This window comes from Cydia amplana, chromosome 25 (assembly GCF_948474715.1).
Source record: "Cydia amplana chromosome 25, ilCydAmpl1.1, whole genome shotgun sequence".
Classification (NCBI taxonomy): Eukaryota; Metazoa; Arthropoda; class Insecta; order Lepidoptera; family Tortricidae; genus Cydia; species Cydia amplana.
Genome location: NC_086093.1, coordinates 8,134,195 through 8,157,805, shown reverse-complemented (window position 1 = coordinate 8,157,805; position 23,611 = coordinate 8,134,195). Strand labels below are relative to the sequence as shown.

General features: G+C 37.4%; 1 protein-coding gene across 1 annotated transcript; it reads left to right on the top strand.

Annotated features, from left to right (window-relative positions):
• The first annotated feature begins 13,560 nt into the window (after positions 1 to 13,560).
• Positions 13,561 to 15,266, top strand: LOC134659462 (uncharacterized). Its single transcript, XM_063515104.1, has 3 exons — positions 13,561 to 13,797; positions 14,001 to 14,152; positions 14,266 to 15,266. Exons 1-3 carry the CDS (start codon positions 13,652 to 13,654, stop codon positions 15,264 to 15,266), a joined length of 1,299 nt encoding a protein of 432 aa, XP_063371174.1. The 5' UTR covers positions 13,561 to 13,651.
• The last annotated feature ends 8,345 nt before the right edge of the window (positions 15,267 to 23,611 follow it).

The following is a 23,611-nucleotide window of genomic DNA, read 5'->3' as shown; positions in this document are numbered from 1 at the left end:
TATATGAAAACGATACCAAACTTGGCCTAGTAGCTTAAATAATATAGATAACAAGATAAATTTGACAGCCCCCACCCTAAAATTTTACATCAAAAATCTCGGTGGCTCCACTTCTTAAACCCATCCGGTCCTAAGGACCAATCCTGTCAAAGGAAATTTCTTGTTCACGCAACGCCGTCGTTTAGGACCTGCACTCTCGACTATTACTGAGTTGGCTCGGTTGGACTCTCAGATCCAAATAAACCGGCCAAGTGCGAGTCGGACTCGAGTTCCAAGGGTTCCGTACATTAAGTCCGACTCACGCTTGACTGCCCATTTCTAATAGGTGTTTCTGTCATCTATAGATAAAGAACTATTTTGTGCATTTTTTTTTCAAAATTTTAGACCCAGAAGTTTCGGAGATAACGGGGGGAATGGTAATTTTTTGGCTATTTTCTTGAATAACTGCTAAACTATTTATCTTAAAATTATAAAAAAAAAATATTTGAGATTCTCAAAATAAGCTCTTTCATTTGATATGTAACACGATATAGTTTGAAATGCTAATGTTAATTTGCTCTTTTACCCCCCAAAAGTGGCCTCGATATTTAAAATTCATTTATTTACGTTACATGTATTTTTAACAATATGTTTTTTTTTTAATGAAAAGTGTGTAAAATTTCTTAAAAAAACCCGTTAGGAGTCGGATCAAAAACTAAGTACTTAAGTCCGATTCACGCTTGACTGCACATTTCTAATAGGTTTTCCTGTCATCTATAGGTAAAGAACTATTTGAAGGGTGCACGGAAAGAACATGCTTGTCACTTCAGTAACATTTTGAGTAATCGCGCTTTTCAAATTTAGAACAATGTCAAAACGTATGGTAATTCCGTGACCAGGTATTATTTAACTAAAAAAAAGTTGTGTCACATTTATTATACAGTGGTAGCAAAAGATATAACTAATAGTTCATTAAGAGCTCTTCATTTAGAGATAATAATCTCGTTTTCCAAACAAAGTGATTAGACAATATGTTCTTTCCGTGTACCCCTTAGTGTATTTTTAGTGTATTTTATTTTCAAAATTTTAGACCCAGTATAGTTTTAGAGATAAAGGGGGAATGGTAATTTTTTGCCTATTTTCTTGAATAACTGCTAAACTATTTATCATAAAATTATAAATAAAATATATTTGAGATTCTCAAAATGAGCTCTTTCATTTGATATGTAACACGATATAGGTAGTTTGAACAACTTTATTTTTTAATTTGCTCTTTTACCCCCCAAAAGTGACCTCCATATTTAAAATTAATTTTTTTACGTTACATGTATTTTTAACAATATGTTTTTTTTAAATGTAAAGTGAGTAAAATGTCTTTAAACAACCCGTAGGGGTCGGATCAAAAACTAAGTACTTAAGTCCGACTCACGCTTGACTACACATTTCTAATAGGTTTTCCTGTCATCTATAGGTAAAGAACTATTTAGTGTATTTTTTTCAAAATTTTAGACCCAATAGTTTCAGAGATAAAGGGGGGATGGTCATTTTTTGCCTATTTTCTGGAATCATTTCTAAACTATTTATCTTAAAATTATAAATAAAATATATTTGAGATTCTCAAAATGAGCTCTTTCATTTGATATGTAACACGATATAGTTTGAAAAACTTTATTTTTTAATTTGCTCTTTTACCCCCCAAAAGTGGCCTCCATATTTAAAATTCATTTGTTTACGTTACATGTCCGTCTTTGGGTCACAAACTCACATATGTGTGCCAAATTTCAACTTAATTGGTCCAGTAGTTTCGGAGGAAATAGGCTGTGACAGACGGACGGACGGACAGACAGACAGACAGACGCACGAGTGATCCTATAAGGGTTCCGTTTTTTCCTTTTGAGGTACGGAACCCTAAAAAGTGTAGGGGACAACAAAAAAAAACGCCCCATTCCATTATACTTTTCCTATCGCTGTTTTAGAAGGCCTTTAGAGTTAGACCAAGAAAAGTCTGCAGCGATTTTCTCGTCGGTCTGACTCTAATTTCTTTTTGTTATTGTCAGGACCTAGCCAAAATGGCAATTGTATCGAACGCCAAACGGAAAGATAGAATGTATCGGTGTGACAGATCCTACCAAGATCCTACATACATACTCAGCACATACATACATACACACATAATTAAGTAGGTACATTCACATAAACTTACACGTTACTTTAACTTACTGAGACTTTAGTTAGGATAATAGATAAAAATTTCTTATCTACCTAAAATGTAATTGCTTTGATATTTATAGTGGCAAATTTATTATTCGGTATTTCTCTAATATTCCCACGATACAGGCTGTGCCTAGTGTGGGGATTATTGTACTGCTTTTATTGATACTTCTGTATTTCCAGAAATAAATATATTTTTCACCTCAGCAGCTCGAACAAGGGTACTCTGCTAGTTAAAAACAGTGAGCCAAATGCGATTTTGCTAGTGTAGTTGTTCGAGCTGCTGAGGTGAAAACTTAATTGTTGGTATATCTTAAGAAAACATGAGTGAATAGGTAAGTGATGAAGAAGGAATACATTTTTCGGGTTCTCTAATATGTTCTCACTGCTGAGGTGAAAAGTTTTGTGAACTACACGAGATCAAAGTTATTTACATCTCGTGCGCTTTTGAGTCCCTTACTACGCTCAGGATTCTTAATTAGTATAGAATCTTTCGCTTGCACGGGACTCAAAATAAGCACTCGAAGAAATATCAAACTTTGATCTCTTGTTGTACAAATAACTATTGTATTTTTTTTGTTTTATGGCGTTTTCTATGAAGGATTGGCATTTTGTCTAGTTGTCTGGTCGCAATGGAAGAGATTACTATTGGAAGACAAGAGTACTCACTCCATACATCTGTTTTGGGAATTTCAATGAAATTAATAGTCTTTTTGGTACCAAAACTGATGTACGAGGTGAGCAATCTATGTATTTTCTTCTCTATGCTATTGGTTGCTATAGGTACTCACTTTTCTCGCTATGTAGAAATTGCGGCAATTAGCCGCCTGCACTGTGTATGCCGGAATAACCTCTTTGCGCAGCGAATCCAATTCTGAGACAACGATATAAATTAAATGACAGGATCAAGACAGGATACAGTTTTAAAAACATTCGGCAATAAACATGAAAATGTCTCCTCCATATTTAGTTGACGTCGAAATAAATCATGCCATATCCGACCTTATGTATATGCAAATAAAACATGACAATTCAATCTTGGTTTTTATCTACTGGGTGCCCTTTGAGTCGTGATCAGTAATATGTTGTTCTAACTCCATAAACAAGGAGCAATTTAATTTAAATTTTTATTATTTATTTTTTGTCATTTATTTTACTTTTATAAGTGGATTTAGGATATTACAACGGCTTATTAAGATATTTAAATTAGTAAAATGAATCGCCTCTTTGAATCGGAACTGTCATTGCCATCAATTTTGTCATTTGTCCCAGTTAGAAATAAAATTTACTTAATTTTTCATTTGAAATATCTTACAAAGCTGTTTAAATACCACATTGCCACTTGTAAAAGTAAAATAAATGACAAAAAATAAACAAATAAAAAAAAATTGTTTGATTTTAGTAAGAGTAGGGGCATTAAATTGCTCGTTGTTTATGGAGTTAGAAAAACATATTACTGATCACGACTCAAATGGCACCCTGTATAATAAGTGTTCCGTATACACACTAGTTGAAGTTCTGCTAGAGCCATGCAGACTTGCAGAGGCATATTTTACTCATTCTAGCCGATAGCAGTCCGGATGTCCAGTAGCCACTCCAAGCCAAGGCATGTGGTATTTTTAATTCTATTAGTGTGTTTGTTAACTATAAAATACTACGCCATACATTTCCTATGCAAAAAATTATGAGAATTCCATATTATTTCCTATCGCGTGAATCTTTATACTAGCAAACATTTTTTACAAGCTAAAGAAGATGTAAATAGTTTTCGAGTTTGCGTGTAATGTCCAGTTCGACGTGCATACACGCGTTCTTATTTCGTGTGAGGGGACCGTGGTTCATAAGCATACCATAGAGAAATAAATAAGGATAGAGTGTTAACTGCATACATCAGCTTTCTTACCAAAACGGGTTATTTCGTAGTCGACATCTAGCGTCAAGTGCCTAGTGGATTTACCAGTACCGCTACTTGACACCAGATGTCACGAGTGTCGCGACTGACGAAAAATGTATTGGAAAATCTATTTACAACTATTACTCAAGCAGAAGTGGAAAATAGAGTTCCGGTTAATCCGGTTATAAAATAAGCTAAAAATTGTTTAGCATTAAACATTTCGTTCGTCGCGATATCTATTGTCAAGTAACAGTTAATTATAATTACACACAAATCCACTATTTGTTAAATATTGAAATTAACGCCAACTACCCGAGAGTAGGTGCAATCTTGGAGCGATGGCGCCATAACCGTGTGTAGGCCACACGGGTAGATGGCGTAAATTTCAATATTTAACAAATTAACACATATCAGTGAAAGAATAAGGGTCAAAGTCAAATGGCGTTCTAACAGTTTTAATCTTTTGTCCAAAGATGGCAGTAAATTGAACTAAATACAAATTAAAATATAAGTTAGGTACTCATGAAATAAAACTATTTAAACGGATTATATCGCGTATATTGAATTTATACAGGGTGGCCAACTTAGAGGTATACAACTTTTTTTTGGCGCCGTTGGTAAATATGACAGTTATTGCATGAAAATTAGTTTGTGTAGATACGGCAAATTTATTATGGAGCGTTTTACGACGGAACAAAGTGTTTTAATCATTAAAAACAATAGAAACATTAAAAATAACGTTTCCCGGTCGATTAATTTCGAGAAACGGTGACATTGACTGGCCTCCAAGATCGCCTGATTTAACAGCTCCTGACTTTTTTCTGTGGGGCTATCTAAATGGACGTGTCTATGCTAATAGGCCAACGAACCTTCAGCAATTAAAACAAAATATTCGAAACACTGTCGCTGAGATAACGTCAGAAATGTGTGAAAAAGTGAAGAAAAACGCGATGAAAAGGGTTCGCATCTGCCATGCTGCTAGAGGTGGACATTTGTCTGACATTATTTTCCATGTGTAATTGCTGACCCTACATATTATATTTAACAAGGAATACTTAATATTTTTTATGTTTTATAGAATAAAATTTCAAAAATAAAGTGTATACCTCTTATTTGGCCACCCTGTACTACATCCCGACGTGTCGAACTCTTTAAAATATTTTTTGATAATAATTTAATTTGTTCTAATGTTTCTAATAAAATATTCAAACTATCTCGATCCTTACCAAATTTCCTCTACTTAAATCAGTTCACGCTTAAAGAGGTAACAGACGGAAAAAAGTGTAAAGCAAGTGATACGTTTCTGCACTAGAGCATTTAATTTTCCAAGTTCGATTTTTTTAATTTTTTTAAGATAAACAATTGAAATTTGGTTTTAAGTGGATTTGTTAGATAATTTCCTTAACTCCCTATTCCATAAATAACGATACTTTAATTTTATTTATTAACGACACTTTAAAATTATTTTACCTAAATACCCTCAAGAAATAGTATAAAAAAATATATTTAGTCGTTTTTTAAAAACTCATGCCGTTATTCCTCGTATTCGAAATGAAAAGTAGAGTGTTTAACTCGGGTGAAAGGAGTCATTTCAGCCTCGGACTATTGGCGCTCGACCGCAGTGACTACCTCCCTTGGTTAACAATCTACTAATGCACTACATCTGTATTATAGGTAGCATCGTCTAATAAATAAATAAATATTATAAAATAAATAAAACATGGTCTTCTCTTCCCAGAGTGACACAAGCCTACGTCACAATAACATTGCCACTTTATATAGCGCTATCGCATATTATCATATAGCGCTGTCGCATAATGACGTAGCTTGTGTCAGTCACGTGGTCAAGGTCAAGTCGAAAGAGAGTACCAGGCGGAGTATATTATTATACCATGATAGGTAGTACCTACCTATGTATACCGATACATGTGTTGATTATGCTGCCACGAATTTAGTATTTTAGCTTTATGGTGAAGTACTTACTCCTAGTAGGAAATAATTTAAGCATTAATTAAAGTCTGCCAAGCCATTTCAGTCAGTAGAAAAAAGCGGCAAATTTAAAAAATTTAGCGCGAAGGGGAATCGTACCATAGAAAATTTGATTTCGGACCTTTTCTACTGACATAGTTGTTTGACCGGCTATACATATAAACTTGGTCAAGCAAATCTTGTCAGTAGAAAAAGGCGGCAAATTTGAAAAATCGCGGGTTAGGTTAGGTTAGCTTAGGCGTTTGAATTGTTGAAAAATCGCGTGTCATTTGTATCTTATCTGTGGAACTGTTTTGTTTACATTTGATCGTTGTTCAATGTACATTGCTACTTTTTGTTCGTTTCCTAGGGGTACCATACTTTAGTTTGCTTTACATTGCTACTGACATATCCGGCTTGACAGACTATACCTATATTTACTTACCGTCGTGGAACTTCAATATCCAAATGCGAGGTCCATGGATCCGTTCGGGGGGGGGGCAAATTGGCCGTATCATTTTAACTGGAATTTGATAACCACACTTTAATTTGATAAACACACTTTAATTTGATAAACACACTTTAATTTGATAAACACACTTTAATTTGATAACCACACTTTAATTTGATAACCACACTTTAATTTCGTTGCTCGTCGGGTCAAGGTGCGAACATTTGGAACAGTCAATTATAATGTTAGGATAAGGTAAGTTACTATAGTAAGCCGTGTCCAGACGAGGACGATTTTTAGCCAAGGGAGCATTCAAGTATTACGTAACGCAATTTTTGGACATTTTTGACCCCCCATTCCCCCCCATGTAACGCGCCGTAACGTTTTTCTGTACCTGCAAATTTGAAAAATCGCGGGTTAGCAACACTACGTTTGAATTGTTCCAAACAGTTCCAAAATCGCGTGTTATTTATTATATCTTATCTGTGGAACCGTTTTGTTTACATTTCATCGTTGTTCGATGTACATTGCTGCTTTTTGTTCGTTTCCTAGGGACACCATACTTTAGTTTGCTTTTCATTGCTACTGACATATCCTGCTTGACAGACTATATTAGTATTATCATAGAGAAAAAAATACATAGAGTGCTCACTCCATACATCAGTTTTAGTACCAAAAAGACTATTAGCATCTAGCATCAAATAGCGGAACTATCAGTACTGCTACTTGACAATAGATGTAGCACCGACCGGAAAGTCTTATGCTGTTGAGATAAGACTTTCCGGTCGGTGCTACATTTATTGTCAAATAGCAGTACTGATAGTTCCGCTACTCGATGCTAGATGTAGATACTGAAATTAATAGTCTGAACTGATGTATGGAGTGAGCACTCTTGTCTTACTTATTTCTCTATGGTATTATTACAGATTATATTAGGTACCTACTCTAGAGATTATTTTATAGCCAAGTAGTATGCTCACTATTTTGCACTGGTTGACGTAAATGGATTATGGCTACGCTGTTCAGCGTCTCACCAAATTCCGGGTGCACGACATAGTTTCGCACCCGTCGGCCCTCGCGTTCCCAGCCCTCGCCCAGCAGCACACGCGCCCGATCCCTGTCAGGGGAAGAACTCTTTATAATCTTTAAAAGAAAAAAACCGACTAACCTAACCATAGAGAAATAAGTAAGACAAGAGTGCTCACTCCATACATCAGTTCAGACTATTAATTTCAGTATCTACATCTAGCATCGAGTAGCGGAACTATCAGTACTGCTATTTGACAATAGATGTAGCAGTACTGATAGTTCCGCTACTCGATGCTAGATGCTAATAGTCTTTTTGGTACTAAAACTGATGTATGGAGTGAGCACTCTATGTATTTTTTTCTCTATGACCTAACTACTATCATCAGAACTCAAGCTTGACAAAAATGTGGCTTAAAAAAACTTAACATGCTTAACAAACATAACGAAGAGGATAATTCGCCAAAAGTGAACTATGCGTCGTTGAAGAGTTCCGTTCTGATCATCATCAGCAGTTCCACTTCCTCAAATGTCACTTTTTTGAATGTACATATGCTTGATTTGTTGATAAAAACTCGAGAATCACTATAATGTATGCCTTTAAGATTTGAGGAGTTCCCTCGATTCCTCATGGATTCCATCATCAGAACTGGGTTTTGAACAAAACGGGACCAATCTGTATGCATATACATACAAACAAAAAAAGATTTTTCAAAATCAGTCCAGTAATGACGGATATCGAGTAACAAACATAAAAAAAAACATACAACCAAATTTATAACCTCCTCCTTTTGAGATTTGGAAGTCGGCATAGAGAAAAAAATACAGTCTTACTTATTTCTCTATGAAGTCGGTTAAAAATAGGCTAGATGACTCATTTTCATTTATGGTATCAATCAATCAGGTTTGTTTTTAGGATCTAATGTCTATCTCTTATTTCGTTTTTGGAAATTTAAAAAAAACTTAAATTTTGAAACTTTTAGTTGAGGCATAGAGAAATAAGTAAGACAAGAGTGCTCACTCCATACATCAGTTCAGACTATTAATTTCAGTATCTACATCTAGCATCGAGTAGCGGAACTATCAGTACTGCTACATCTATTGTCAAGTAGCAGTACTGATAGTTCCGCTACTCGATGCTAGATGCTAATAGTCTTTTTGGTACTAAAACTGATGTATGGAGTGAGCACTCTATGTATTTTTTTCTCTATGGTTGAGGTACTGGTTGATGTGCTGTATTTTTGTATTATTTCCATATGTTTTTTTAATATACACAATATTGTGATAGATTGCTCATTTGCTATCTATTTTGTTATAAAATTCAACGTTTGTCATCATCCCTATTATTAGATATAAGATAATAGTATTGATACCAGATACCATTGTAGGTCACTGTATAAAACGCCTAGTTAATGTGGTTTACTCAATTTCCCGGTAGATGTCACTTTTGATTTCTACAACTAGCGAACGGTGGTCTATCGTGGACTTCATAAGATATTTAAATTTATTTTTGTACTTTGAGAGGATTTGTGTGGAGTTTAGTTCAGCCCGATTAAACATACTACTGTTTCTAATAAACGAGGTGTTTGATTTGACGCTTTCCCTTCGAAACCAGAGTCCAAAATTGTACATGGTCCTTCGAACCGGATAAGCCAGTGGCTTTTTTGAGAGTTCAGTGCGGATTGCACTTCGTCCCGTGCTTAGCAGTGGATCGCTGCTTCAAAGGCCGGGTAGAGTTTCCAGCTAGCTGAGGTTGCTAGCGCCATCTAGCGACGAGTAGCCGAAGCTAAAAACGGAAGCGGATACGAGTGGCAGCAGTTCGAGAGGTCAAGTGGCGCCATCTAGTACCAGCAACTGGAAAAGGAGATCAGCGAAGTGTGACGTCACAACGCGTCAGTTCAGTGAGTGTGTCAAGTGTGAATCGTGAGTACTTTTAAAATTATTTCTCAAGAGATTTTCAACCTTGTGAACAATGTTTATTTTGTGATATCAGTTTATTTTGCTATGGAATTTTGAACTTTATTTACAAGAAGATATTTACTTTGAAGAATTCAATTGTTTACATGGACATAGAAAATATTTGGTAGTAGTTTGTATGGAATATTAACTTAGAATAATTTAGTAGAGTAGACTTAGAATAATTCGCAAAATCCTGTTGGAACGGGGAATCCATGCCCGATTTTGCTCAGAGTGTATCAAAACTCAAACACTTGTAAAATTTTCAAATATATTTTATGGTTTTTTTAAACTTTATTTTATAGTATTTTTACAGTGCTATAAAGTTCAATTCAAACTCTGTTTTGCTTAAATCTAGTCATTTGTAAACATCATGGATCTATTGTTAAACTTTCAAAATGACTTGTCTAGTCGTATATTCAAGACACGAGTTAATTTCGAAAAATTTCCCAAGGCACGCATAACGGAGCATTACATAGAGAGTCGACTAGACACCCTAGAGCAGCTATGGTCTGAATTTAGACAAGGACACAAAGAGTTGATGCGTACATATGATCTAGCACTTATGAAAACAAAAAGTTACTTATTATTGAGGACACTTATGACAAAACAGAGGATGAATACACAGATTATAGATGTAAACTAAAAGATGGATTGGCTGAATTTGTAAGTTTTAATTCACGTCAGTCAAAGGTCAACAATGAAGAAAATTCTTTCACTAGGTCAAATTCTGTAAAACTGCCTAAATTAACAATCCCTAACTTTTCTGGGAAATATCAAGAGTGGACAACATTTAGGGATTTATTCGTATCAATGATCCACAACAACAACTCTTTAGATAGCGTGCAAAAATTACAATATCTAAAAAGTTATTTAACAGGAGAAGCAGAGCAGTTGCTGCGCAACATACCCGTATCAGACTCTAACTATAATCGATGCTGGAGTTTGTTAGAACAACGATACAATAACAAAAAATATCTATCGCATTGCACTCTCACCCGGTTACTAAGTCAAAAGAACGCAGCTGCTGAATCTCCTGCTTTTCTTAAAGATCTTCTAGATACATCAACAGATTGTTTGAGTGCACTGTCTAACATAGGCATTGACGTTTCCACATGGGACGTCATAGTTATACATCTGTTGACATTAAAATTAGATCCAGAATCACGTAAGCAATGGGAGCTTCATGTGGCAACCAACTCGGCTTCAGATGCTTTGCCTACCTTTGATCAGTTCAAAGAGTTCTTAACCAGCCGGTACAGAGCTCTAGAGTTTATTGCGCCGAACATGAATAAAATCACCACTGCTTACGAGAAACCTTCGAGTAGTTCAACCAAACAAAATGTGTTTCATATTGCTAGCGCACCTGTGTTAGCGTGCGAATTTTGTAAAGAGCATCACAAACTGTGTTTTTGCAAGAAGTTTGCAAAACAAGATTTGTTCAAACGACACGAGTTTGTAACAAAAAATAGAATGTGTTACAATTGTTTAGGGAGTAATCACACTGTTAGATTTTGCCAAAAAACAACTAGTTGTCGAATTTGTCACAGAAAGCACCATTCCTTGCTTCATTCAAGGGAGGTCCCAACTTCAGCTGCCAATTTAGAGAAAATAGGTCAGGTAACTGAAGGTGTTTCGGAGGAAGCCACACACATCTCTCCAGAGATCAAACAAAAAGAGACCACACCGATAGTCAACTGCCTTGCGACAGAGATTGCTAAAGAAGAAACTTTATTACCCACAGCCCTGGTAAAGGCTGAGTCGCAGACAGGTGATTATCAGGTGAGACGCGCGTTAGTAGATCAATGCTCACAGGCTTCATTTGTCACTGAAGCTGTTGTGAAAGCATTAGGGATAAAGAAATTTCCCATAGAGAGTTCACTCACAGGATTAGGTGGCGAACAGACCTCTGAGGTCCCTAAATATGCAGTTGAGTTGAAAGTTCAATCGCTCACCGATCCAACCTTCAGTATTGTAGTGAAGGCGTATGTTGTAAAGAAGATCACTACTTACCTCCCAAGCGAGAAGGTAGTAGCTCCAGAGTGGGCTGTGTTAAAGCAGATCAAGTTGGCCGATCCAACGTATAGTTCACCCAACGAAGTAGATGTTCTGTTGGGAGGCAAGGTTTATTGCCATATCATTATGGATGGACTGCTGAAAGGTCCAAATGGATTTCCACTAGCTCAGCGCACCACGCTCGGGTGGATTTTATCTGGCCCACTAGATTCAGCAAATGTAAATGAAAATGTCACCGTCTTACACACGCAGGTACTTGAAGAGAAGAAGTATTTCTCCAAGATAAAAAAAGAACCTTTAGTTCACTCCAAACAGCTGAATACAGGAATACGAGAGTGCAAGGATCGTATTGTATCCAAATCCAAGTCAAAGAGAGAAAAGAAGAACAGGAACATGGTGAAATCGCCTCTCCTTGCCGATCAAACCTGCAACAATCCAATAATATAAAAGTTAAAAGGTCACACGATTTAGAAAGGAAGCTTTTAAAGAACAAAACAGAATCTTACTTACCTTATACCGCAGTTATCGACAGACGAACAACCTGAAAATAAACATGTATAATAGAATATATAATTTTAATACTTACCTAGAGTTAATAAAAAGAGAAATCACAGCACTCGATGGCACTACTGATGCTGTCGCTACCTGAAACATAAGAGAAATTAGTATTCAAAATGTATATTGTATATCACGTTTTAAAACAGCAACGAGATATATAAAGAAAAGCATAATTATTTTGGTATATTTGAAGCATGATTTATTTACAATTTAATAATGTCTTACTTACCTTGATTAGTTATTTATTCTTGTAGAATCTTGAAATCCAGATGGTCGTATCTTCACTTTAAATTAGATCACAACGTAGTTGTCAAAAACATACAAATGTAAAGTGAATAAGTACAGTTCATCACTTACAACGGGCAATATTTACAATTTTAGTTCCCGTTATTTACTGTACAAATTTCTAGAAAAGTCTGAAGTTGAGGATATCTTTTGAAGAACATGGAACTTAAAGTAATCTACCTCAATCTTCTTTTGTCTTTTATGAAGTGTGATTTTCGGCAGAATTACTCAACAACACTCATTAATAGTTCTGTGTTTTGTTAAAATACAATACGAGTATTGTTATGAGTTCTTTTGTGAGTTAAGTAACTTTAGTTCAAAGCTGCGTCTTAACAGTTACATTAACCTATTCTAAGGAGTTATTAGATAATTTACATGTAGGTGCATTATTATTGTTACATACTTACTAAGAGTTTATGTTATGTCTGTGAAGATGAGTATTGTGTTTTATGTTGTGTTTATGCAAACTAGTGTGTTAAAGAAAACTGAACCCACCACTTTAGATTTGTGTTCAGTTCAATTTTGATTCCTTGGTTACTTCATGGTGGGCGGTTATGATGAAGGACATGTTGTCCTTGGTGGGCGGTATGTATAAAACGCCTAGTTAATGTGGTTTACTCAATTTCCCGGTAGATGTCACTTTTGATTTCTACAACTAGCGAACGGTGGTCTATCGTGGACTTCATAAGATATTTAAATTTATTTTTGTACTTTGAGAGGATTTGTGTGGAGTTTAGTTCAGCCCGATTAAACATACTACTGTTTCTAATAAACGAGGTGTTTGATTTGACGCCTTCCCTTCGAAACCAGAGTCCAAAATTGTACAGTCACGGACGAGAACAGGATCGTAGTGTATTCCCATCTATTGGCACCTCTACACCAATGGCCATGATGGGCAATTGCAGATGATCCCGACATTCCCGACTGTGTGGAGGACTTAATGGCCTACAGCAGCGGTCGGCAACCTTTTGGCAGCCAAGGGCCACATAGTAGTTAACGAAGTTGACGCGGGCCGTACTTTGTTTATATTTATGACTTTATCAGACATTATCTTGTCTTCGTCTCTTAGATTTAAAAATATTATGTTTTACTAATGTAGTTATGTCCAGAGCAACTTGCGAACCTACTCGCACCAGTATTTTAGCGCTGAAGGAGGGTAAAAAGGAAAAAACTTTTCGATACCTACCCGCAACGCTACCTTATATAAGGTCTGCCAGCAGCTAGCGACCTCATTATTGTTCGTGCGCGCGCGGCATTCGCACCTAGTATTAAAATAAGTTCTACGAGTTGTTAAAGTGTTAGGTACGATGCCTAAGCGTAAAAGGGACGAGGCGGAAGAGGACAAATGGCGCAGAAGAATAAAAAAATACCAGGCAAAGTTAAAAGAAAAACAGAACGTTCACCGTGTTGTTTACTCGGACGATGAACATGATATAATTGAAGGTAAGTTCAAGTGATTCGTTCGTTGTGATAAAATATGCCATTATTTAATGTTTTTTCGCTTCGAGCCAATACGCGATATTGGCCAACAGCCCTTTTCTGCTCAGAGTTAATACGAGATATTAACCCGTAGCAATTTTTTCCTTCACTGCATTTGTAGTGGAAAGTACAAATTTTATTTGTAAAACAAAAGTACCTCCATGTTTTGTTGCGTAGGTACTTAAACGTATATTACGTGATTAACCACGGGTTTTTAATATTATTATGGCATTTTACAGATCATGAAGAATACGAACGAGACACGTGTTATGAGCCTGCAGGTTCCGCTGCGCAATATGACGAGTACATTTACGATGATGCAATTGAAGGTAGATATACCTTTTTTCTATAGCCATATTTTTTGTCTATTACGGCTCTGTTAATCACTCGTGTGTGAATTACATGCGTTTATTCTGCTAAATGCTTATTTATAAATTTCCAGATAAATTGGAAACGGAATCTGCTATATTAGCTGCCCCTGCTAGTCACGTGGTCCAATGTACCGCAGAAGTTCATGCCGAAGCAGAAAATTCGGCGCCTAGCAATACAGACGTGCAAAAGGATTTAGTTCCTGCCGAAACAAATACCAATGACGAGATCACCGTTGTCACCGAGGATTTTGATCCCGATTTATTACGAGCCTTAGGCGAGTTTGAGCCAGACACTGTTGAGTGGGGCGACAACATTCACGAAGATATTGCTAAACATTTTCAGCACATCCTTTTGAATGGGCTAAAAAAAGAAGCAAAGGAAGAATTACATAAAAAATACTTATTTCCAAAAAACGTACCTTTTTCAAAAGCCCCAACTCTGAATCCGGAAATAGCCGCCATGCTGACCGAGGCATCTAGAAATAGAGATAATAGGATTCTTGCCAAACAACAGCAGATTGGAAAAGCCCTTTCAGGTCTAGGCAAGGCTATGAACTCCCTTTTGAAAAAGGAGCCTAATATAGCTGAAGCTATACGTACGCTAAGCGACGTCGGAAAATTAGTTGCCGACGCTCACTTCGCCGAAACTGAAACTCGTCGGTCTGTCGTAATTCCACTGGTTGACAAATCGCTCATTGACCCTTTCAAAGATAGGAAAAGGGATAGCTTTTTATTTGGCGAAAAGCTTGGCGATTTAGTTAAAAGCTCCCGCGGCATCAAGAAAACTGGGCAGTTGATTCAAGCAGCACCCACAGCATCTGCTTCAAGTTCCGGTTTAAACTGGAGGCCCCCACCGTCACGCCCACGCCTACAGCGAGGCGGCCAGCTGCCGTATCCCGGCCGCGGCGGTGGGCTCCGAGGATACTCGTACTACCAGCCCAGGCGCCGAGCGCCCCCAGCCCACAACACGGCATTCCGGCGACAGACGCAGCATCCGCCGCCGGCGCCTCCGCCACCGAGGCGACAAGCGGCGCAGGCAGCGCGCCCGTCAGCCAACCAGCCACAAACATAGACTCACAGGTACATGCTGGTCGTTTAAAATATTTTTTAAATGCGTGGGAGTCCATAACTAATGATAAATTTATTCTAAATACGATACAAGGTTACAAAATTCCCTTTATAACAATACCTAAACAAGATCCTAAAAGTTACCCTAAGAAGTCTTTTTCCATCTCTGACAGATCGCTGATTGAAAAAGAACTATTACATTTAACTAATATTAATGCAATAAAAGAGTGTCAACCCGAACCGGGCCAGTTTCTGTCTGATATCTTCCTTGTTCCAAAAAGTGACGGAAGTATGAGGTTTATTTTAAACCTTAAAAAATTAAATAAATATGTTCACACTGAACATTTTAAAATGGAAGATATCAGAACAGCGACAAAGCTTATTACGGAAGAATGCTATATGATAAATATCGATTTGAAAGAAGCATATTTGTTATTGCCTATTCACCAGTCTCATAGAAAATTTTTACGTTTCTCTTTTATGGATAAGATATATGAATTTATGGCTCTCCCATTCGGGCTCTCTTCAGCTCCGTATATTTTTACAAAAATATTACAACCGGTCGCGGCATATTTAAGAACATTAGGTTTTCAGTCTGTAAGATATCTCGATGATATACTTTGTATAGGACATACTAAAGAAGATTGTTTAAAAAATGCTAACCAAACTATTGAATGCCTAGAAAAGTTAGGATTCATTATTAACTATACTAAAAGCAATTTGATTCCGGAAAAAGAAAGTACATATTTAGGTTTTGTTCTAGATTCTAAAATGATGTGTTTAAAATTACCACAAAAAAAACGGAACAATATTTTAGAACGCACAAATAAATTGTTAAATACTAAAGACATTCGTATTCGTGAGTTCGCAAGCCTTCTAGGCACACTTACAGCTGCATGCCCGGCAATCACATATGGTTGGCTTTACACTAAGTCAATGGAGAGAGCAAAATATTTGGCTTTACTTAAATCTAATGATGATTACGATAAGTTTATGGCAGTTCCAGATAGTGTGCGTGATGATTTACGGTGGTGGAAAAATAACATTTTGACAGCCTTTAACCCTGTTCAAAAGTATAACTATATACAAGAAATATTTACCGATGCATCCACTACCGGGTGGGGTGCTGCCTCGGATGGTGAGAAAACCGGAGGTCAATGGACTGATATAGAACGTAAAAATCACATTAACTATCTGGAACTGTTAGCAGTCTATTTCGGTTTAAAATCATTTGCTGAGGATAAAGCTAATTGTAATATACTCCTTCGCGTTGATAATACCACCGCCATATCGTATATTAATAGAATGGGTGGCGTGCAATATCCACACCTTAATTATGTGGCTAATATGATATGGAAGTGGTGCGAGGAAAGAAGGATCTTTATTTTTGCATCTTATATTAAATCTTCATTAAATATTGAAGCAGATAGTGAGTCTAGGAAAATTAACATTGACGGCGAATGGCAATTGCAGGACAAAGCTTTCATTAAGGTTATCCAGAAGTTTGGTCGACCAGAAATTGATTTATTTGCGTCCCGCATAAATGCTAAATGCCCTAAATATATATCTTGGAAAAGAGATCCGTACGCGTATAATATTGACGCATTTACTATTAATTGGAAACCTTTTTTCTTCTATGCATTTCCACCGTTTGCACTTATCTTAAAAACTTTAAATAAAATCGTTACGGATAACGCGACTGGTATAGTTATCGTTCCTTACTGGCCGTCGCAACCCTGGTATCCCCTTTTTAAGATATTAAGTATGGGTGAAGTAGAATTCTTTTCTCCGAATAAATATCTCCTTTCATCTGCTTTCAGATTAACCCACCCGCTGCACCAACACCTTACCCTGGCAGCGAGCGTGTTATCAGGGAAAGCTTTATCAAAAAAGGGGTACCAGAGTCTGCCTTAAATGTCTTACTTTCCTCAGTAACACAAGGTACCAAGTCACAGTACTCTTCTAGTCTCAAGCTCTGGTGGCAATATTGTGAAGAAAATAAGGTTGATTTTTTTGATGTTAGAACTCCATCATTGCTAGATTTCCTGTCTAAATGTTTTGAAAGCGGATCAAGCTATGGTACGCTAAATAATCATAGATCCGCCGTGTCTTTGATCTCATCTAATAATATAAGTCAAAACGAGAATGTTAGAAGGTTCTTTCGAGGTGTTTTTAAATTAAGGCCATCTTTCCCTCGTTACAGTGTAACATGGAATCCTAGTACGGTATTAGATTATTTAGATTCTTTATCAAATGATACAATTGATTTAGAGAAGTTAAGTAAAAAACTGGTTATGCTTCTTGCTTTGGCTACTGCTCAAAGGACCCAAACTTTATCTTTGATTAGAATCTCAAATATTAAATTTTACAGCGATAAGGTTGTAATTATCATAACTGATTTAATTAAAACATCGGGAATTGGGCGAGCACAACCAGTAATAGAGTTACCATTTTTTAATCAAAGGCCAGGCATATGCCCGGCGGCTACGTTACAAAAATATATTGCAGTTACTGCAGCCTATAGGTCGAATGAAGACAAACTCATACTCACCCATAAGAAGCCTTACAGACCTGTTTCATCACAAACAATCGGTCGCTGGATTAAACAGGTCCTCCAGGAGAGTGGCATTGATACTAGCATTTTTGGCGCTCATTCGACGCGCCATGCCACAACCTCCGCAGCCTCACGGGCTGGCATTAGCATTGAGGTGATCAGAAAAGCAGCTGGCTGGTCTAACCAGTCAGCTGTTTTTGCAAATTTTTATAATAGACCGGTTATTAATAATCCTTAATTAAGTAAAAGCTATTTGTCGATTATTTGTTAATTTAGAATAAATATCATGTGACTATACATGTTTTTTATTATAATTTATATACCTGTCGCTATACCTTTGATTTTGCAGCATTGATTTTTACTCTCTGAACATCTACATTAGTAAAACATAATATTTTTAAATCTAAGAGACGAAGACAAGATAATTGAATGATCAAACGAACTTACCATAAGTGAAGTTCGATCATAATTATCTTGTCTTCGTCGAAGAGATTTAAAACCCTCCCTCCCTTTCTGGGCCCCTCAAAATCAATGCTTACGGTATACTCTGAAAATAATGAGGTCGCTAGCTGCTGGCAGACCTTATATAAGGTAGCGTTGCGGGTAGGTATCGAAAAGTTTTTTCCTTTTTACCCTCCTTCAGCGCTAAAATACTGGTGCGAGTAGGTTCGCAAGTTGCTCTGGACATAACTACATTAGTAAAACATAATATTTTTAAATCTCTTCGACGAAGACAAGATAATTATGATCGAACTTCACTTATGGTAAGTTCGTTTGATCATTCAATTGTCGTTTGTCAATATTACATACAAAATAGCCAGGGAGGCTCGCGGGCCGCAAGTGACAGGTTCACGGGCAAACATCAAAGGAAGTGGCGGCCATGATTGTGCGAATGTGCGCCTGCCCACACGATGGAACCGTCGCCCATTCTGTAATGGACCATCATTGCCGATGGAGCCATAGTGTGAGTGTGTCTAAATTTTAAAGTTCAGTTCAGTTTAAAAAATATATAATGGCATCTGCCAGTGGCAAAATAGGGAAGTTTCCTTTAATTAATGCTTTATTTCGTACTAGCGACCCGCCCCGGCTTTGCACGGGTTAACAAATTATACATACGTAAACCTCCCTCTTGAATCACTCTATTTATTTAAAAAAACCGCATCAAAATCCATTGCGTAGTTTTAAAGATCTAAGCATACATACAGACAGACAGACAGCGGGAAGCGACTTTGTTTTATACTATGTAGTAGTAGTACTCTAGTAGGATAGGAAAGTAGCCTGTTTTGTCAGCAGTCACTACATAGTGTAAAACAAAGTCGCTTCCCGCTGTCTGTCTGTCCCTATGTATGCTTAATAGATCTTTAAAACTACGCAACGGATTTTGATGCGGTTTTTTAAATAGAGTGATTCAAGAGTAAGGTTTATGTATAATTTGTTAACCCGTGCAAAGCCGGGGCGGGTCGCTAGTACGAAATAAAGCATTAATTAGAGGAAACTGCCCTATTGTGATGGGGCAGATGCCATTATATATTTTGAAGTGAAAACTTCTTTAGCGGCGCTGTGCACTTTTTGAGGCGGGGAAAAAATGTTAAACTCGCGACAGATTGAAAATTCGTAAGACGGACACGTGACCTGATCGAAAACTGTTACAATGTCATTGAGTTTTCACTTCTGCCGGCACTCCCGGAGTGCAACTCGTTGTTTTTTTAAACTGAACCGAACTTTAAAATTCAGATGACATCTATTTCAGTTTATAAAAGAAATAGACTCGAGACATACCTACGCCATTTTGAAGCTTAACCGGAAATCCTAATATTTTTCAACTAACCCTTGAGGGTTAGTTGAAAAATTATTCATAATTTATTTATTGTCTGAAAAACACGGGTATACTCGTATCCATTAATGGAACATTAGTTATTTGTTTCACTCGGGGGCAAAGTTGTTGTTTAACCGCTCGTGCTAATATTATTGTTCGTGTTATTTAGGTTGCCTAGTGATATAGTTATATTTATTGTTAGTACTTGTGAATTTATTATTGGATTAATTATTATTTTGTATTTTTGAATGTCACGTTACTAACCTTAATTAATTTTAAGCTTTGTTTGTTGTACCTACTAACAATTTCAAAGCACGAGGGTTAAACAAAATTTGCCCCCGAGTGAAACGCAAAATTTTTCACCACACCAACCAGAAGAAAAATATTGACTGTACCTAAAATATCAAACAAAAACAAACCAAATCGAGACTGATGTGGCGGGCGAAGTTGTGTCGGTGCTTAGATACAGTAAACAAACCAATTATGTAAGATGGGCGAAGTCACTCTCTGATATGTATGGGTTGGAGTGCGGGGTGCGGCATGGGGGCTTGACCTCGCCTTGTCTCTTCAACTTATACATTAATCGTCGTGATTGTTGAACTCAGCAGGCTATAAAGGCTGTCATATCGGTGGAGTGTGTGTAAACAACATTAGTTATGCCGATGATATGGTGCTGCTGACTCCATCAATCAATGCGATGATCACTCTTCTCAGTAAATATGCCGAGACCCATGGACTCAGATACAACGTGAAGAAGAGTGAGCGGTTTGTGGCCGCCGCCGCTAAGGCTGGGTCCTAATTTTATCCTGACGTACCACACCTAAAACTATGCGGGACTCCTCTAAATAAAGTCGTCAAATTTAAGTATCTGGGTCACTGGGTCACGGAAGATCTGAGTGATAACCTGGACATGGAATGTGAGCGTAGAGCGTTGCCAGTCAGATGTTGGAGCGTAGGTTTGCGCGGTGTACGTAACAAGTCAAGGCGGCGCTGTTCACGCCATACTGCCAATCTTTTTACACCTGAAGCCTATGCTGGGTCAACTACACGCAGAAGGCTTACAACGTTCTACGCGTGCAATATAACAATGCCTACAGGGTTCTGATGGGGTTGCCTCGTTTCTGTAGCGCCTCGGGGATGTTTGCCGATGCCGGAATATATGGATTCCATGCCATCATGCGAAAGAGGTGTGCTTCAACCCTGAGCAGGATACGGGGCAGCCCCAATAGAATCCTGGCCATTGTTTCAGAAGCGTAAGACCCCTAATGAGGCACTGGCTTTGCTTGCATGCGTCAGTTCCTTATGTACCGCCTGTACCGGGTCATAGGTTAAGTTAATTTTGTTTTATTTTATTTTTTAATTTTACATAATATCAACCCTAATTTTAAGTTTAGTAATACTAACCCCGATGGACTTTACGTCTGAATTAAATTTTTTTTTTATTATTATTTAATCAAATCCAAATGAATGTTACTAAATATAGCTGGTCAACAAATCTTGTCAGTAATAAAAGGCGCAAAATTCAATTTTTCTATGGGACGATATCCCTTCGCGCCTACATTTTTCAAATTTGCCGCCTTTTTCTACTGTCAAGATCTGGTTGACCAAGTATATTTATCATTCAAAATCATCATTAATTAAAAGGTCAACTCAACCAGCAGACATAAGAAAACAACTCATAATTTGAATTTGATCACTTTGCCTCACATGTGAATAAAATGCAACTTTAATATCGGTTTTTGAACAATCAAGAGAACTTTTACCAGTTGGTATGGTGAATAGTCAAACATTATAAAGTCAGTTAAACTTCAGCGGGCTCGCTTTTTTTTTCATTGCTAATATTACCAGGGTTTGTGTATAAAATATATGCAAGATCACCTAAAGTCTTGTTTCGGCATTCGGCCGATATCCGCGCTATTGGCAAGTACGAACTCTGCGTGAATCAAAACTACCGTGGTAACCGATCGCACTGGGCCCAGTTCTCCATCATCTGCAAAGGAAAAACAAACTCGATAAATAAAAAGTTATTTTTAGTAGTTTTTAATAGTAGAAAGTAGTTTTTGATAAGTACTTTTTCGTTTCTGCATGACTGTCACGCCGCCCTATCATTGGGAGTGAGACACATGTATTGCATTCCGGCCAGTAAGCAGAAAAAAATCTTTTTTACAAAAATTTAATGACAGTCACGTAGTAAATGCGAAAAGGTTTCGCAATGGAGATTAAGTCAATCTTTCGCCAATCTGCTTCAACCGACGAAGGTGAATCAGGAGGTGCGGACGCAAATACCAATTTGGCTCGCCGAATTCAACCGCCGATAATGACCGGTATTACCGATATAATGAGGTGCACACCAGGGATGTTGCGGATGCAGATTCTTTGACATCCGCGGATGCGGATATTTAAAGGCTCACATCCGCGGATGCGGATGTCAAGATTAGGTACTTAGAAAACGTCAAATATTACATTTTTAGTATTTTTTTATTAAAAAAAAACGAATCGTTTAGTATTTGAGCAAGAATATAGGTGCGTTATATTAATAAACAGTAACTTGGCCTACTTTTCTGGATCTAGACGATTTCATTATAGGTAATGACGAAATTACCTAGCACTTACGCCTCCGCTAAGACGTTCCTGTACCGACTTGTTCGACATCCGCATCCGCATAAGCTACGCATCAATTTTATGCGGATGCGGATGCAAATGCGGATGTTGAAAATAATGCGGAAATTCCGCGGTTGCGGATGCGGATGCCGATGTTCGCAACATCCCTGGTGCAGACGCAAGAATACCAATTTGTGAGGCCAGTATTTTCGTCCTGGGGCATTTTTTCTATTTAGAGGGCTCTAATATCACCATAAATCTAAAATTGGAGATTGACGCCAATTTCATTTCTGATCGAATCAACTAATTTGATCAGTCCCGTCTGGATACCACTTAATAAAGGTGCAGGTATAACGATAGGTATATTTGGCCGTCACTATTTGATGCTAACGTCTCAGCCATGACACCGCGCGGTGGCGGCAGCGGCGAGCGGCCGCCGAGGTCGTAGCCGAGTCGCCATAGGCGGGCCATTTTATTTAAAGTTGACCCCTACCCTTTTTTTTAATTTGTGAATTTCTATGCTATTTCTAGTCAGAATCACGAGCGCTTTCTATCCTAACAGGAGAAAAAGTGTCCCAAGGTTTTTTCCCATTCCGTTACCATTTTTCATAGACTTTGTATGGCGATGGCGGATGATGGCGGTAACGGAATGGAAATATCGAAAAATGTATGGACATTTTGGGACACTTTTTTTCTTCTATTAGGATCAAAAGAGCTCATGATTCTGAGTAGAAATAACATAAAAAATCCCAGTTTTGAAAAAAACAGTGTACTGGACAGCTTTAAATAAAATGGCCCAGGTATGAGTATTGGAGCAAGTTTACTGACACATCGAGTAGAACAGTACGCCAATCCAGGGGTACTCGTAGATCTCAACCGGACCCTCTTTCGTCTCAGTTGCGTCGCGTCCGCAGTTGATTTCATCCAGCCTCACTGCCCCCAGTTTGTAAACTGAAATGTAAACCGTATTATGGGTACAGCCAACAGAATTTATTAAAAATTGTTACCGTAAAATGGGGTGAGTAGGGACAACACTGACATTCAAACCTCGATAAAACTTTATTTTTACATTTGGCATTGATTTTTATACATAATAATGAATGTTCCGGTCGTTTGTATTTTGTTTTTTTTTTTATGATTTTGTGTAGTTCCACTTCATAACTTTAAAGATAAACACGAAATAGTAGGAAATACCAGCTCACCCCGTAGTTGGGATGAGGAGGGATTTCCTACCTAAGCACGGTGGGCTGGCCTTAGGCCATAACTCAAAAAAACGCAAGTGGTATTTTTTGGTTTCCAATGACTGAATATTATTAGCTAATAAGTGTACTTTTATCAGGTATGGTATAAATAGATCCCGCATAACTAATTACTTTCA